The sequence below is a fragment of the Conger conger genome, chromosome 6 (genome assembly GCF_963514075.1).
Source record: "Conger conger chromosome 6, fConCon1.1, whole genome shotgun sequence".
Lineage (NCBI taxonomy): Eukaryota > Metazoa > Chordata > Actinopteri > Anguilliformes > Congridae > Conger > Conger conger.
In genome coordinates, this window is record NC_083765.1 from 53,461,308 (window position 1) to 53,479,270 (window position 17,963).

The following is a 17,963-nucleotide window of genomic DNA, read 5'->3' on the forward strand; positions in this document are numbered from 1 at the left end:
AGTTGTCAGCAAGACAAGTTATTATGCTGCATCTTCTAGTAATGCTGAAGCAATTTTGCTTACAGCCTGTTTGAAATTATGCAAATTTCTGGAGTTCTGAACAACCATCAGTCCTAAAGCCTGCATCTTGCATTTCGACTACATTATCCATTCCCATCACTTTGTCACCACCTGCTGGGTAAAGGAAAACATCCACTCACAAGCGAAGGTAAGTATATCCCAATTTGGTTGGCACAAAATTGAGCTAAGTACTTATGCTTCATTAAACGGCAGAACTTGGAAGGCGCCTCATTTCAGATGAAGCCTGTTTCAATCCAGTGAATTTATGGAATGTGATCACTTGTACGGCTCAAATGCATTTCTCTAACGCTTACAGGCAGGGAGCTGTTAGAACTACAGAGCCTGTACAAGCAACAACATGCAATTGATACATCGAATGGGTAAGCGCCCCTTTTTCTATGTTCAGGTAGTTATGGTGCTGGCGGTAGAGCAGGGGAATGCTGCCAATTTCATTTTAAACATTTATTCATAATTATCTCATCAACTTAACTGATCAGTAAAGCAGTTCATTTCAGTTCCCTCACCTCATGCAGTTGTTTTCATGGGCAAACTGGTTTGGATTCAATCAATACTAACCCTTAAGTTTGACAATTATGGGGGCGACATGGCTCAGGCAGTAAGAGCAGTCGTCTGGCAGTCGAAGGGTTGCTGGTACGATCCCCAGCCCGGGCTGTGTATAGGGCGTGCATAGGGCCAGTTCGTCTATGCTTGTTCTTCCACATGTACTTCAGTCCTTTTCAGGGGTATCCCACAGGTCAAGTGTCTCTTTGAAACCACATGCCAAATGTGCCACCTCAAGTGCATACCAAAGTCAAACCAAATCTTGATTGTACAGGAATGCAGGCAGATTTTTGAATGTATAAGACATTTAAACTTGAAAAAAAAAAACTGAAAAAAAAAAACTAGAAATGTGTGAAGATTATAACCTTTAACTCGCAAAGAAATGCCCAATCAAGGGCAAGAAAAGTTTGCTGGAGAGGCATATTACAAACGCATTTTTGAAATGAGATTAAAGATGAAAAAAAGAAATTGTGAATATCGCACAGTTCAACTGGAAATTCTAGAAAAAGGGAAACTAAGCTTCGTGATTACAACATATCATTTTGCCTTTAGAGTAAGACTTGGAAACATTTTACTCAAATTTGGGATCTTTCTTACGCCGGATCCCAAAATCACCCAAAGACAGAGTAGTGCCATTTTCTTGTGCAAATAAATTTGGATGGGATCTATTCTCATTGGAACCTGAAACTGAGTCATGGGAGGGCCGTCACATCGGGTCCGTACACTTACCCGTGAGAAAAATTCCCAACAGCCTTATGAAAATAGTGAGCTGGTTGATAGAAACTAGTCTTTTTTTTTGAGACGATCAGGGCTGAGGTACACTGCCCATTTTGATATTTCTGATATCTACAGGAGGATAATTGAACATCTGAAATTAAAGATTAAATCAGACCATGGGATGGCAGACAAAATGGTGGCCCTAATGAATCAGGTCTGTCAATAACTGGCTGACCTCAAGCAATGAATGTTTTTTCTCTTCAGTAAAACAGTGAAGGGGCTGAGGTCAGCAAGTCACTGAACCAGACTACACTCATAACCCACTGAGCTTAATTAAGTCAGGCATAAATCACACATTTCACCACTTTGTGGATTAAACCAAAACATAGAAAGTATTCACAAGACTAGGAGTTGAACTAGTAAACTTAAAACTCAAATAATAATCATTTATTAGTTCAGCAAAGTAACACTGCAATTCAACAATTCAGACCAACGTTTCAAAAACATTTCCCAAGGTATTATTTCTTAAAATTCTTTATTCATAAACTTGATGCAAGTTTACAAATTACTGTACATGTTCAAAATTACTCTTTCAATGGAGGAAAAAAAAAAAAAGAGGAAAAAAACAAAACAAAAAAAACAAAGCGTGCCAACAGTGCATAACCTGCCCAGGACAAGATGGAGCCAGAAAAGGAATCCACAACTAGAATGGCAAACCAGTCTTTTTTTTTTCTTAATGCCGCCCAGTTAAGAGACCCCTGGACAGCGATTGAATGAGTGAAGCTTTAAGTCACAGCATGTCGGACAGCCACACAAAATAAACTGACCCTTGTGCTATGAAACCCCTGTCCTCGAGCGCTCCAGAGGAGCTGCTCAAACCAGAGGGACTTGTAAGCTCAGATACAAAGGCCTTTCATTTCTTGCTTGTTATACAATTTGATGAAGCGGGGCGGATGCGGTGGGAGGGAATCTAAACTGCTCACAAAGATGAGACTTTGTTCTGGTCATCTCAAAACTACACAGGGCCGACTGTAGTTTGCTGAACGTTATAAAACGGAGTAAAGCAGAGCATTCTTCTAAAAATATCAAGGGGAAGAGGTGCCCGTACCTCAGATGGGTTGAGCAGTCACGGGCATGCCAGATATGGTCTTAAAACTGAAATGTTGTGCTCTTACTCAACCACAGACGTAAGCATTCGGAGTGGACTGCCCTGGGACTTATTTCAACTGCATACGAGTGTTTTGTTGCATGCCAACGCACTGGTAGCTGAGGCACAGCAGTTTCAAACCCAATGGGACCCGGAGAGAACTTTTCACAGGAACATGGTCGCAGTCGCTCAATTTACAGCTCATTGATTGGGTGATTTTGGAAACGTTTCCTAATTTACGGTTTAAGAGCTTCCCAACAAACTGCTCAGATGTTCCGGCTGCCGTAACTCATTTAACATGCTGGAGGTATCGAGTCTAATAGAAAAAATATGTATGACATCCAATAGTGATAAACACTGCATGAAAACCACTGACTTTCACCACGGCATTAAATGGAATAAGCGGTACTTTTTTTTTTCTTTTCTTTTTTTTTTCTTTTTTAACTTCAGGGCAAAGCCAAGTGTAAACAATGGAAAACATTGCATCGTGTAACGTCTGAAGTAATTCTTTGTAAATATTAAATCTACAGTTTGTATTCCTGAGTTCATTTGTTTGTTTTTGTCCCCAGATTTCTCTACGGAACACCAAGAGCCATTGTCTGTAGATTGACTGCTTCGAGTGGAGGAAGCCTTTAGAAGCCCAGACACAAATCTCACCACGGGGGTGTCACGGTAAACAAGCAGTGACTGGCAGGCCTTAAGGCCAGCCCACACCAAGAAAGTTAACTACGATAACTATGAAAGTCCTTTTCAAACTCGTTGGGAGGATGGAGTCCACACCACAGTTATAACAATGACAATTTAGCTGAGCTCAGCCGCATTAACGATAAAACACTGGTAATCAAAAACCTTTACAGGGTGTCATGTTAAAAACGGCAGATGACATAGTCAAGAGTTATTGTTCATAAGCGTGGATGGTCACATCGTCATCGTTATACAATAGCTATAGTTCTTGGTGCGGCTGGGCCTTTAGACTTTCCCCCATCATAAACCAGCCAACTTTTCAAAACAATGCCCTCATTTAGATTTTTTATGCAACTTATTGTATTGTGGATCAGGTTATCAGTGAACTGACTAGGTTATTAGGCAAGTACACAAGGACGATGCAACTTAACATTAGCAAATATGCCAGCTGTTAGATTTCACAATTCAGCCGTTTCTCTAGTGCTGTAGAGTGTTAGTATTTGGGTCGATCTATAGCGAGAAGCACACACTTCAAAGAGGAAGGTCCTTAATATGCTGGTTTTAAGAATATAGGTTTTTCAAAAGAAAGATCAATACATTTCAACCTAGAAAACCACAAGAGGCCATATATTGCATTAGTATTCGGCGCAACATTTGCAGTGCTTCCCAGTGTATTCGGCAAACCCCAATAATTCAGTGTCAAAATGAGACTAAATCGGTTTCCTGACAGAACCAAAGAGAACAATTATCTGGAGTGTGGATTGGTCTAAAAAAAGATTTCTTAAATATAATTTGAAAAGGGGCGAGTTTGTAGGGGCTTTATCCTTCTTAAGGCATTAAGAGATACCGCGCAGTCTGTCAGAGACGAGGCCCTGAAGTGCCCTGCATAGTGTACGTCTATGCACACCACTGCCTCTCCAGCACTGTGGCCTTCAGCCCAGTCCAGTGGGTGATGAGATGGAGGGGCTGCCAATGCTGCAGAACATCAATTGACGGGGACACAAGATGGCTACCTTCCGAGTCTCAAGCTCCACAGTTAAAACCGGGTTTAGAAAGCAAGCAAACGTCCGCTCCCCAATTTCATTCCACCATCTACACACTTCAACTTCTTCCTGTTAACACCGAGTAGGCCTTTCTCTGCATAGCTACGCTAAAAGGTGAGAGGTTCTAAACGAAGCTGTGAAAAAGGGTAGACCACTTCCGCAATAATGACACGTTTGAAACCGAAACAGAACTGGGTTCTTTCAGTGGATGATGCAGGAAGGTGGTATCGACTGCCACGCTAAAAGTGATGGCTTCATCCCAGCGACAAGGAAAACATGCACCGCCATACTGCTTACATAAAAACATGGTTTTGACATCCACTTTGCTTTCTTAATAGTTAAACTATCTTCCTCCTTTTTTATTTGTGAAATACGCATCTTCGTATGCCAGGATATCCCTGTTAGTAAGAGCTGCGTGGATAGACTGTGCCCCAGAACCCCCACACAAAGTTACATAAAAATACAAGTCAATTCCATTCTCAGTGATACATCTTTACAATTTTACAAGGGGTTAAATTCGACTACAAGTACAACGGTTAAATCCAACTTGCTTGGTTTAGCCTAGCTTGAGGGGGGGGAGGGGGTCATTTTGATTGGCTCCCAGGAGCAGGAGCGACAATCCGTGACAAAACACATGATTGCGTCTCTCCCTTAGCCACTTCTGGAGGAGATGCTTCCATGCCCCTCCCCTCACTCTCTCTCCATTTAAAATCAGCCCATTACAGGAGCAGGACATTAAACTTGTGGAGCATGTTAGTCCTTTAAGAACATTTAGCGAAACATTGCGCAGAACGAAGGAAAAGAAAACGCAGGGGCCAGAAAACTGTCTGTAAAGGAGGCGGCAGCAGGCCACACCGTCGCGGTCGCCCGCTCCGGCTTCCACTGCAGCTCTGCTAGCGTTTAGTTTTTGCATTAAAACTCCCAAGCCATGGCGCGAAGCGGCTTTGCCGTGCCTCTCTGAAAGCAGGAAATGTGTCCCGGCTGGCCTTCCATCGCTGCCCGAGGCCGCCCTCTCTCGACGGAGAGCCGGGCCGTCGAGTCCTCGCCTCCACCGCAGAACGCAGGACAGAGGCCCCGCCTTCCATTCCAAGAGCTTGGCCGTTGCAAAGAGTTTTTACGAGATAAGACCCAGGCTCTCCCAGTCCATTGCTCGCGCCTTAGCCGCTTTCCCGTGCCGCGGACACAGCGGGCCAACCGTGCAAGCCTTTTATGTCTCACTGGTTAAACAAGGTTTCACTCCAAATACCCCCCAATACCCAACTTCCCAAGCATCCTGGTGAGTGAGCAGGAGAGAGGACAGTGTGACCCTGGATGTGGGAGGGCCATTTAACCCGGAAAAGACCGCGGGGGAGGGAACGGGATTCGGCTAAGATTCTCCTGAAGGCCCAAGCGGGAGAGGGGGGAAGGAGAGGAAGGTGGAGAGAAGGAAAAAACGGACAGGGGGGTGGGGTGGGTCAGGTCGTCATGATTTGGGGTGGTGGTGGGGTGGGGTGGGCAAGAAAAGATCTGCCCGTTGAGCCAAGGGAGAAGTTGGTGAGGAGATTTCACCCCGTTGGTTGTCACGGTTTCTGAAAAGGTCAAAGCTGGCCTGGAATCGCTCTCCCAGTAAACAACTTCAGCGTCAGGAAAAAATGTGTGTATAAAAATGAAAACAAAAAAGGCGTCGACCCCAAGACGTGCGGTCCGGGCGTGCACGTGGAGGCCTTAGCCATCTTCTTTAGGAGGCGTGTACCAGCCTGTGGAGTACAGGACAGTTAGGGGATGGGCAGAATGAACAGGACTCACTGCAGCCTGGACCTACCTATCAATCCAGTACATTATCAGTTCCAAGATTATAGTTCAGGCACAGGATTTTGAAATTGGAAAAATAAAAATGTGAAAATCCTCAATGGAGGATTGTTCATTTAGATTTTGGGATAATTGAATCTCCCTTTGTCATTTGACCAAATATATATATTTTTATTATTATTAATTATATTATATATATATATATATATATATATAATTATTATTTCTATTTTTTTTAACTTTATTTTAGTTTTGGGCTGATTAATGCTCCATTTTGATGTTCATTTTCATTTTCTTCCACAGGAAAAATAAAAAATAAAAATCTTCATCCGAGGCGCTTATGGAAACGTTACGTGACATTGATGAGTATACGGGTGTGCATAGTCGAGATGGTGCCACCTACCGTTCTTTTCGTGAATCTGGACCAGGGACTTGTATGACTGCTGTGCTCGAGCAAGATTGTACTGGTTCTGCAAGAAACCCAAAAACAAAATGTGCAGACAGAAAATGGCCCAAGGGCAAATCCATTTCACAGAATCCTGCCAGCTAGCTATTCACAAAAACACACCTTTCAGATCTATCAAGAAATGTATGGTCTGCTGATACAAGGATTGAAGGTTCAACTAGTTGTCCCAGATAGGCAACTGGTATTGCAACATCGTACCAATAACACAAGACGACCAATAAAACGTATACAATAACAACTGAATGCCTGAAGGCTGAAAACGAAATGAAGGAATAAGATTTGTTTTTAAATCCAGGCAGAGTTTCAGTGGTGTGTCTTCAATAGCCTCAGTCCTCACACAGGTTTGGGGGGGTTGGTAAACCACACGTAGACGCATGATGCAACAATCTACTGCAGATAAACCACTGCATGCAATTTTGAATTACAAGATGAACACGTTCTGTGGAAACAAAGCTAAGCTTTCCTGTACCTACTCATGCAGCTACAGCCATAGAAATGCATTAGTCTGCACCTCGCCATTTTCGGTCAATTCCGTTTTTCAAAAGCGGACCAGCTGCAAGGCTAAGCAGTAGTAGGCCAGCATCCTGTTAACTCAATTGGCACTAAGTGATGACACCTTGTAAACTCAAATCCCGAGAATTCAATGAACACAGTCCTTGACAGGCTGCACGCCGCTCTTGCCAACACCGTCCAATAAAATCCCACCATTTGCACCAGAAAGTACACAAATTTTGCGCTTCAATACCCTCTGGAGAAGGCCTGTTCTGAGTACTTACCTTATTGGCTCCAAACTGCACCCTGGCTTTTCCTTTGACTAAAGTGGCATTAATCTGCATGATGACAGACTCTATGGAATAGGCACTGCTCCACCCCTTGGAAAAAGAAAAAAACAAAAATATTTCAGCTCCAGCAATTATTGTTGTCATTAATGACGTGAGGAATTACGCACGTACGTGCCGTCAATAATAGCGTGGAAAAAAAGCACCGCTCACCTGCTTTGTGAGAAGTTCCATACACAGGGCACCTCCTCCAAGAACATAACTGAAAAACAAATTTAGTAAATCAACACTCAACTGGGCAAGATGTTTCATTACCACACAAAATACCCATGTGTTGCCAAAACCCTAGAGAACCTAAATGTTACTCTGAACAAAATTTATACAAATCCGGAAATAAACCATATAGCCATAGCTTGAGAAGCTTCCGGCGTGTATTTCAAAGTGCGTAAAGGAAACAAAGGCTCTTCCTCAAAATGCCATTTCAGGAAGTCAAATTGGTCTGATGTTCAGAATGGTGGTTTTTCCATGAAATGAGTCAGGACCAGAAAAGTCCACTCTTCCTTAAAGGAGTAACATGGTGGTTGAATGTGACACTTGCCAGTTGTCCTTAGGCAACAATAAAAAAAATGTTTTTTTATTATTATTCAGTCATATAAATATATTTGAAAACTTATTTTTCTAAGCCTAAATAAGCCTACTATAAAGGTTCACCGAAACAATCGGCATGGTCATGAGAACTGTCAGTTGGCTATGACTTTCCTGTAGGCCAGCTGTGCAAACTATAGGTCACAAGTTATATGGGAGGGATAAGGGGAGTGGTTATCCTCGTGTGACATACTACAAGAAAACACTTGAAACCAGTTGAAAATATGACTATAATTTAAAACTTACTTCTCCAAAACTAGAGAACGGACATATTTAATACTTTCATCATGTTTCTTCAATACCTTCTTGTGCCCATAAAAACCTAGAAAGTGTGACCAACCACCATGTTACTCCTTTATTAGCCACGGGAATAACAAACAACCAAGTTTCAGAGACACTCTGAGAACTTACCCTCCGGAGAGCACAGGTGACACTACCCGTACAAAAGGTGGGTCGAACGGGAAGTTATCCTGCGGGCAGCAAACAAGGAAGATACAAAGACCGACCAAACCATACATTGAACGTGCCGTGCTTGTATTAAAACAGTGATGGTTCACTGGCTTAAATGAGGCACTGGAAACTGTGATGAAGGGGCCTACTCACTTTATAGGAGAAGTTGAGCAGAATGTAGTCAACGCCCTCCTTTTCCTTTAGAACTTGCAGGTCACTATGCAACGGGCTATCGGGGTCTACCCTAAGGAGTAGGGGGTAAAAGGTTAAAGGCTCATGTCCAAATGGCATCAATACATGGAAATGTATTTTTATTAAAAATATAAATCTGGCATCGATGCCGATAAACAGTTGTGCAGTACATAAAAACACGTTGTAAATTCACAATGAGCAGTAGCCCCTATTTTAACTGTACAGCACTGAACAGACGTCCAGCAGTCTGCCAGAATGTTCGGCCTGGGCCAGCAGGTACTTACGTGCGCAGCTTCACGTGCCAATCGTACAGGCTATCGTTGACGAGCTCCACCGAATAGATTCCTGTTAAGAGGCACGCAACAAGATCCTTTTAGACTAACGCCCGAAGGATTTCAACATTTTTTTTGTCTTTCCAACAGACAAATTTAAATATGCTACACAATGCGATTGTCCCTTCTGACATGAGGGAGAGAATACAGGCTATAGAAGTTTAATAACATAAACTTTCTGCATTTAAGCATTAGCAGAGAGAATACTGAAATGTTGTAATCTTTAGGCCCTAAAGTTCATCAGAATCTATCGTGCATCTTGGAAACAGGAATGGGTAATTGTAGAATGCAGTTAAGCTTGCTAAAAAGCTTGTCCTCAACTGCAGCGTGTTTATGTAATGAATTAATAGCGACATTTTGGCACAGGTAGACATGCAGTCTGTAGAAGAATGAACCCATTTTATCATTCGCTATGCCAGATCCCTCATTACATTTGTTAGCAACATGCCATCTTAACCTCATTACACCAGGCCAGCCAGTGGAGGATGGGCTGCCCCGCCAGAGCCAGGTTCCTCCCGAGATGTCTGCCCATCGGGGGGCATTTTCTCGCCAATGTTTCAGTGTTTTTCTTCACACTAGCGCTGGGGAGCCAAACTAAATTCCCAGGGGGGGCGCAGGGTCAGCCGGTTTTTGTGGTTCCCTTTTAATCTTCTGATTTTTAATCCTTTTCATTTGAAGGCCTCGAGAAGAAGGGGTGCAGATTGTTCAGTCAAGAAATGAACCACTGGTTCTGAGAACATCCAGAAAACCAGCAGACACCGCGGCCCTCCAGGACTGGAGTTTGACACCCAAGTTATTCTAGGGAGAATCTCACTTTTTGGGGTTGAGGCCCGTTTTGTTTTTTACCAAATTTATTTTTAATTCCCACCGATTTTTATTATCTGGAGGAAAAACTCAATCTGACTCTACTGCAAAGAATCTTTGCAACACCGTCTCTAACTGAAGTGAACCGGAGGGTCATCCTCACCCGTCTTGTAGCTCTGGGACCGGTAGATCTCCCGGAGCTCCTTCATCAGCCGGTCCGAGGCCTGCACCGACCCAGAGACCGCGCCCTGAAACACAGCGAGCACAGGAGCACAGCCACGCCCGTCAGACAGGAGCACAGCCCCAGCTCCCCCCCGTCCCCGACACCAGGCAACACGCAGCACTCAGCAGCCCTGCAATCACATTTTAACCAGTGTCGTGTACTCTAACCTAGACAATGACCTTACATTGTACAGCACAGATCGACTTGACCTTATAAACTTATTCCGTTATTGACCACCATTCCCCAAAAGAGCGAACCCTTCTTTCCCATAACAACACTAAACGTCATGAGATCAAGCTCATAGCTGCAAATTCTACATTCCTACACGACAGAGAAAATTTCATTTGCAAAAATATGCAACTGAGCTTGTGAAAGCAGTCGACTGTTTTCCGCCCCACATACGAATGCGGTGGGATTCTAACCCAGTTTTAAAGCGGCTCTTTGGTGTTCGGCGCTCCATACAGACATCCAGTCAAATTCCAATTCAAAATATATATACACACACACAAACACACAGACAACTGCACAGCATAGACTACCTCAGTGGGAACAGAGGGGAGACCGATGCAAAGGCCTGCTAAACTGGTAAAAATTTTAATAAGCTTGGCAGCTGGTGCAATTTTATTATGTGAAAACGCAAAATTGGATTCACACGGCAAGTTGTTTTGTTCCCGTTCATTTCTTGTGCTAACAACGCAGTGCGCGTAGACGATCAATGACGACAGGGCAGTGGAGGACACGTAATCCCAGCATGCACCAAGAGTGTAAGCACGGACTACTAATGTAATACATTCGCGTACAAGTTGGCACTTCGTCAGGCCGTCAATCTCAATTATAAATTTACATGAACATTTGAATTAGTTGTTTGGTAATCTGGAACGTCCGGAAGGTCATCCGGAAGGTCATCTATGCAGAATGAGGCCACAGGAGTTTACATTTACCTGAACACATACCTGTGAAAATTGGTTAGCCTACCAAATTATCAAAATGATACCATGTTACAATAAATATTCTGAGACAAATACAAACAAAACAATCACCATTCCAAAACAATACCATTGTGCTTTACCACTATGCAACAATGCTGTCATGCTTTCTCCAATAGCCCCCCACCCACACCCTGACCCAAACGAATGAAAGGTGACCTTACCGAATGGGCACTTACGTTCAAGTGGTCCTGCCTCTGGTTCTTGCGGATCTTCTCCAGGATGGCCAGGTTCTCCTTCTCGATGCCGTCATCCTCAGACTTCTTCCCGTCCGCCGGCTCCTCTTTCATGTCGTAGTGGTCCAGGTCCTCGATGTCCTGCTGCCAGGGCGTAGAGAGGACGTGTGAGTGTGTGTGTGTGTGTGAGAGAGAGAGAGTGTGTGTGTGTGTGTGTGTGAGAGAGAGAGAGAGAGAGAGAGAGAGAGAGAGAGTGTGTGTGTGTGTGTGTGTGTGTGTGAGAGAGTGAGAGTGTGAGAGAGAGAGAGAGAGAGAGAGAGAGAGTGTGTGTGTGTGTGTGTGTGTGTGTGAGAGAGTGTGTGTGAGTGTGTGAGTGAGAGAGAGAGAGAGTGTGTGTGTGTGTGTGTGTGAGAGAGAGAGAGAGAGAGAGTGTGTGTGTGTGTGTGTGTGAGAGAGTGTGTGTGTGTGTGTGTGTGTGTGTGTGTGTGTGTGTGAGTGTGTGTGAGAGTGTGTGTGTGTGTGTGTGTGTGTGAGAGTGTGTGTGTGTGTGTGTGTGTGAGAGTGAGTGTGTGTGTGTGTGTGTGAGAGTGAGTGTGTGTGTGTGTGTGTGTGTGTGTGTGTGAGTGTGTGTGTGTGTGAGTGTGTGTGTGTGAGTGTGAGTGTGAGTGTGAGTGTGTGAGTGAGTGTGTGAGAGTGTATAAGCGCGTGTGTGTGTGCGTGCGCGCGTGTGTGTGCGCGTGAGTGAGTGTGCGAGTGAGTGAGTGTGCGAGTGAGTGTGCACGAGTGGGCTACCAGTCCGATAAATCTCGGTATCACCACATTTATGCAAAAACTATTTTAAAAGATCAAAGACCTCTCCCATCTCTTCCTCCTCCTCTTCCTCAGACGTCACCTCATCCGTTGTCCCATGCTGGAAAAGATGGAGTGGACAGTGAGTTGGCGGGTAGAACGCATCAGCCCTCTTCTCGGACGGCGTCTACAAACGCCCATACCAAATTCCGCCCTGCTGTTCACCTGTATGCAGAGTGCCGTGTTCACGGGCATCACAACATGGTCATAAAGGCCCACTCCACTTTTAATTTCTCTTTCACAGGGCTCAATGCGAGCTGAAGGCTTAATCACCTTTAATGAGGGATTAGGCTTACAGAACATCCCTTGCGCAAGTAGTTCACTTTTCTCATGCATGAAACCCAACGTCCTGCTCTAGCACTTGAGCTCAGAGGCCTGGGGTCAGTGCTTCCCCTCAGGCGAGAATTCCAGAAAGTGCTGGAACGCTCATATCAATCTTCAGAGATAAGGATGTTTACCTGTTGGAGGGAAGATCCCATCTTAAAGAGTATTTTAGGATTAAGAATATCCAACTGCTATTGATCACAGACTTCAGATCCCAGCCACCAAGGTCAAGTGATAAACAACCTCCAAGGGGGGGGGGGGGGGGCTAGTGATGGTCCTGAACACAAGCCAATCAGAGTCAAACCATGTTAAGCAAGGTTAGTGTAATCAACTGCTCTGTTTTAACAAATGATCAAACTCAATAAATGTGTAGTTCTTCAATACATTCTGAACTACAAAGACCAGACGGCACAGCAGCTTCACAGGACCAATAATCCAGCTTTATGGCAACTCCATAATCACATCACGCATGCCACACATTGTAATGCCAGTCCTCGAAAGTCGGCACCTGCACGTCAAATGATACGGCACAAAAAATATTAACCGAGTAGAAAGCGATTTTGATTAAAGGACTTCTAAAATGGCCGCCGCTGAGAAGGCGAGAGCAGGACGCAGCGCCGGGCCTTGCCTTGCGGTCCTGGTTCACGGGGCCCGCCGGGAGAGGCTGGTCCAGCATTTCCACGTCGGGGTGCTGGGGCAAGTTGTACAGCCGGCACAGGTCACAGATCAGCCTCTTCAGCTGCTGCAGGAGCTGGGGAAGGGAGGGAGGGGGAGGGGGCGGGAGAGAGTGAGTGACGGCAAGCCCAGGCCCAGTGCAGGCAGGTCCGGCAAGGCTTTCCTCTGGAAGCGGACTCGATACTGCAGATGGGGAAGTACAGCAAAATACATGCCTGTCGGCCAATGTGCCAATCATAACAGGCCAGAAAAATCAAACGTGATTCAGATTAGAATCAGATTAATAATTATCAGATAACACTGCGTACTTTAAAAACAAGAAATAAACCCCTGAACTGGGCTAATGTACTAGTTGTTTTTTTCCTATATAGAAGGTTCTGACAAGAACACAAATTCCTTCTGTAAACTCCAGATGTGCAATCAGTTTTTGCATAATAAAAGACACTAGACTCTGTTGAGCAGAGCGCCACCAACCAACTGCCACATTCACTCAAAAGTTCAATGTATAACGAAATCACTCTAAGACACAATTATTCAAACAGGACTAAATGGCAGAAAGCAATCCTGAAACCCAAAAGACCATAAAAATTATTAAATAGAACACAGGCACACTGGGCTACAGCGATTCCGCTATTTGAAAGGTTTTAGAAGATCGTGACAGACCGGCTAAAGTTGCCCCTTTGTGCGGGGTAGCCATTGTTGAACAAGCAGTAGCATCCCCCCGCTAATGGTCACAAGCACATCGCCAGTGCAGTGCCTCAAAGCACACTGACCATGAACCCAAAATCAGTGATCAAAAATACAAAAAAGCCTTTGGAAACCTTACCATTAATTACGCATATAGCCTCAGGGAAGAAGCCCAGTCAGCCTGAAAACATGCTATGCAGCACCACAACTTGCTTTCCTGAGACTGCAGCCTACATGACTAACGTTATTGTTAAAAACATTTAGCCAACCTGTACAAAAAGCCAATTGCATTCTTGGTGATGGCAAAAAGGGGCAATCTGGGGCACTGCCTCAGGCTTTGTGGGAAAAAAACAGACATACTTTAAAGGACAATAGGTAAGATTTTTCTGTTACAGCATTGTTACAAGACCATTGTAAATCCCTTCCTATCACTGAAAAAGGTGTTGACTCACCTTCTGTCTGTGTTTATAGTCCTTAAAAAATACAGTTGACAGACCGACACTATCAAAACATTGTACAGCTATACAATAATTCAAGCTCTGGTTGAAAATTGGTTCCAATTGCAGTGTTGTAATTTGACTGTTAGAAGTGCAGAAATCAAATCAAAGTTAAACAATAATAATAAAAAAATAAAAATTCAAAGACCAAATTAACTCATTCAAGCATAAAAATGGCATGCCCTATAGACACACACTCTTCCTCCCTCCTTAAGAAAAAGGTTGACTACTGGTTTCCCAAATAACGTGAAATGGTAAACTGAAACAAGTCACCATGCATGCAGACACCAAGCACATGATGGGGAATTCTCACCACCGCTCAACATTGCCACAACCTCTGACAAACCTCCTTGACGGGGCTCCAACCGATGACACAACGCTGGCTTAAAACGCCATAGAACCAACCTCATTGCAGGAAAGTCATCACCAACTGAAAACTTCATACCCAAATTCCCTAGCGGTAGAGAATTAGCTTACCAGCGTGTTACCCTTCCTCACATCGTCGAGGCGTTCCAGAACTTGTGTAAGGCTGGGGTCATCGGAGTCAACAAACCATATTGGGGAGGTGGAGGGATAAGACTCCTGGAAAAGAGGGCAAAACAAATAGACGATGCAGTGAACAACTCTTTTTTTCATTTTTTTTTTTTTCACGATTACAACATTGAGTCATTATTATATTTGTCATTAGTTAAGAGGTACTAAAGCTATATTATGACATTATTACCAATAAATATTCTCACCCCACGCACATTTTAAAGTGTTGAAATAAGGGGGGGTTCACTGACAGAGAAAAACAAATATGGGCAGGAAAAACTGTATAAGCTTTTCCAGGGAAGTATGCAAATTAAATTTCTCATGCTACAGGTTTACTTTTTATATTGAATCAAGATGATAGATCCATTGCCACCACTGCCTTTTTCATTTTTGTATCAGAAGGTACTGCTGGTCTCAAATGAATAAAAACAGGAACAGTATATGGAATTTTCTCCCTCATCCTTTTTGTTAAAAATAAATATATTAAAATATAATTTCCAGGAGATGTCTTTACCATTCTAAGCATCGAAACCCCAGCCCTTTGTAAAAGTGCAATGTTATGTTACTTTATGAAAAAGCCTGTTCTTAATTAGTCCTACTTCATAGGAAAATGGTGCCACATCGTCACAACCTCCCAACCCCAAGTCAAACATGCAAAATAATTTAAAATACTTTTACACTTACATAACCTAGTTGAGCTAGACCCTCCAGCTACAAAAATAACCAGTAAGGTTACTTGGTAGCCCCTAATCAAAGCTATATTCATTTGTGACAATGCTCTGAAAGGGTATAGCTAAGGTGTGAGAATTTGACCCTCAAATGCACTCCACGCCACGAGAAAATTAAGTATTGTCTACAATTTCTATTATCGGTCATGCTATGGATGCATGGCTATCAGATTTCGGACACAAATCCAGCCACAAATGGCGAGGCAATGCACAAAACCCTCATGACGTATTTAGTTAGCTATAGGCTACTTGCTTTTCCGGTTCTCGTTACCAATTTCAGCCATGATCAGACAAACGTTACCAAGTTACGCAGGATGCGGTTAGCTTCACACTAGTGTGTACGTTACAGTAGCAAATACCTATAGCCATGTAGCTAACATTACATGCATATAATGCCTAACTGATGGCAATACCAGTTTCAACAAACGAATCAGGCCATTGACGTTTCTGAAATGCTAAAACAACATTAGCCACCCACTAAAGTAGCTAACTAGCTAACGTTAGCTGAATTATATTGCTAGCCATCTTATCTAACGAAGCAGCTTAAAATGCACTTTCACTTTAACCGTCGGAAGTTAGCTAGGATGGCTAGCAAAGCGAGCAGGCTGGGTCTAATAAATTATATGCAGCGATTACATGCATGTAGCTATTAAGTTTAACCGAAATAAAATATGCGGATGTTGAACCTAGTTAGCCAGCCATAATTATATTTTCAAAGCATTATGCCAATATGAAACGAGGAATAGCTCGCTTGTGTAAGTCAACTTAGGTGACGTAGTAAGTTAGTCAACATAGCTAGAGCTATGTAGCTAACGTAAACTAACCGCTGATCACTTTGTTAAATAATCAGAACAGTTAGCTGGCTAGCTAGTTGCTGGTAGCGTATAGCTAACTGAATTAGCCGACGTCAACGTTACTCAACTAACCAGCTAAATTAACCTTAGCTGACGTTGATGTTGTGAATTCGTAACATTAGCTAGCTACTGTGGACAGTTAATGACCTCAGCATTCCAGAAGTTAAATATTCGCACACGTCACTTTTCTGCATTAATCAGATTAAGTTACCATACGCAATCTAGGATTGTGAAAACAAAGTGTCAGTAACATCAGCATTATTGCTCACTTGCCAACTGCTAGTCAGAAAATACGTGTAGCTATTCCCAACAGTAACTCGGCCCCGACTCGGACGTTAGCTATATTTCCGGGCCCCATTTAGCTACTGCTAGCGAATGCCAGCTAGGTCCCTCAGATTTTCCCAGCATACCGTGATGTTGCAATGGATGATCAGAAGCTTTTCACCAGTAACGTTGAACTGACAACTGAGCTCGTCGGGTTTCCAGTCGATGATTCGGAAGCGTTCGTGGTTTGGATCGAAGATGGACTCCAAAAACTTCAATTCGGCCTTCAGCCCCGAAACCGACATCTTCCGCTCATCTCCAGCCGGGCGGCGGGGGAAGGGGGAGAAGCGAGGACGTATTACAGCCACGCAGTTGACTGAATCAGGCACAGCTCGCAAAAACCAAGCAGGAAAAACACGCCTATAAAAAACCTTTTAGTATCTTAGTACAGCGGCTAGCTAACTAGTTAGTCTAGCTAACAACGCCTTGTTTGCTCGCCCCTTGTTTTCCGCCTTTTGTTGTTGATGTTTTCTGTTGTCAAGTGTTTTTTTTTTTTCTATGATCATTCGATATGTCCTGTTTTAGTTTAAGCTACATTAACGACCTCCTTATTTATTTAAATTCGTTCGTTAAGAGGTGGAATAGCCCGCAGAAATTAAGCCGTACAGTGAATCGTTGATCACGGTGCTAAACGGTAGCTGTTTCTGGGGTTTAAAGATGGCGTTATTGCTCGAGCCCGCAGAGTCCCATCATACTTTGCGCGTTCTACAATAGGGGCGGAGCCAACAGGTACAAAACCAGTACTGAAGCTAGCAAAGAATATGGCTTATTTGATTTATTTATAGCCATATTTGTTAATAAGTCAAATGAAGAACAAAGCACTAAGTTAGGTGAAATGACTTAATTTCCCAGAAAATGATGGGACATCCCATAAATTAACTATACTGAGGATAGAGCATCTTAATTTTTTTTTTTCTCATTTTACAAGGTGTTTTTTAAAATATAGAGTTCGTATTTCTGTACACTGATGTCAGTAACAACTCAGGAGACTGGACACTTACAGTGGGATCCAGAATTATTGGCACATAAATATGTACAAAAAGTGCTGTAAACTAAAAAATGAATACAGTTATTACATTACATTATTACTTTAAATTACATTAATGGCATTTGGCAGATGCTCTCATCCAGAGCAACGTACAGTTGATTAGACTAAGCAGGAGACAATCCTCCCCTGGAGCAATGCAGGGTTAAGGGCCTTGCTCAAGGGCCCAACAGCTGCGTGGATGTTATTGTGGCTAGACTGGGTATCAAACCACCGACCTTGCGGGTCCCAGTCATGTAACGTAACCACTATGCTACAGGCTACCCTACTTATTGACATAAGCGTTATTTATCCTACATAAAGTAGTAAGCTTTATTAATGATGAAATGGAATCAATCAAACATTTTTCAAATTAAAACAATTTCCCCAAAAACAGGTTACACAATTATTGGC

At 43.3% G+C, this 17,963-nt stretch overlaps 1 protein-coding gene across 4 annotated transcripts; it reads right to left on the reverse strand.

Moving 5' to 3' along the window:
• Positions 1 to 1,856: 1,856 nt before the first annotated feature.
• Positions 1,857 to 17,175, reverse strand: LOC133130383 (ubiquitin-conjugating enzyme E2 Q2-like). 4 transcript variants are annotated; one of them, XM_061244946.1, is made up of 13 exons: positions 16,612 to 17,175; positions 14,563 to 14,667; positions 12,855 to 12,977; positions 11,907 to 11,963; positions 11,057 to 11,194; positions 9,832 to 9,916; positions 8,817 to 8,877; positions 8,494 to 8,584; positions 8,302 to 8,360; positions 7,459 to 7,507; positions 7,243 to 7,338; positions 6,404 to 6,470; positions 1,857 to 5,948 (listed from the first exon to the last, which is right to left on the reverse strand). In XM_061244946.1, the coding sequence occupies exons 1-13, from the start codon at positions 16,768 to 16,770 to the stop codon at positions 5,917 to 5,919; spliced, it is 1,122 nt and encodes a 373-aa protein (XP_061100930.1). In that variant the 5' UTR covers positions 16,771 to 17,175; the 3' UTR covers positions 1,857 to 5,916. The 4 variants fall into 4 exon arrangements, with proteins under 4 accessions (XP_061100930.1, XP_061100928.1, XP_061100929.1 ...); XM_061244944.1 differs by having other exon boundaries at positions 11,042 to 11,194; XM_061244945.1 differs by having other exon boundaries at positions 11,057 to 11,197.
• Between the last annotated feature and the right edge of the window lie 788 nt (positions 17,176 to 17,963).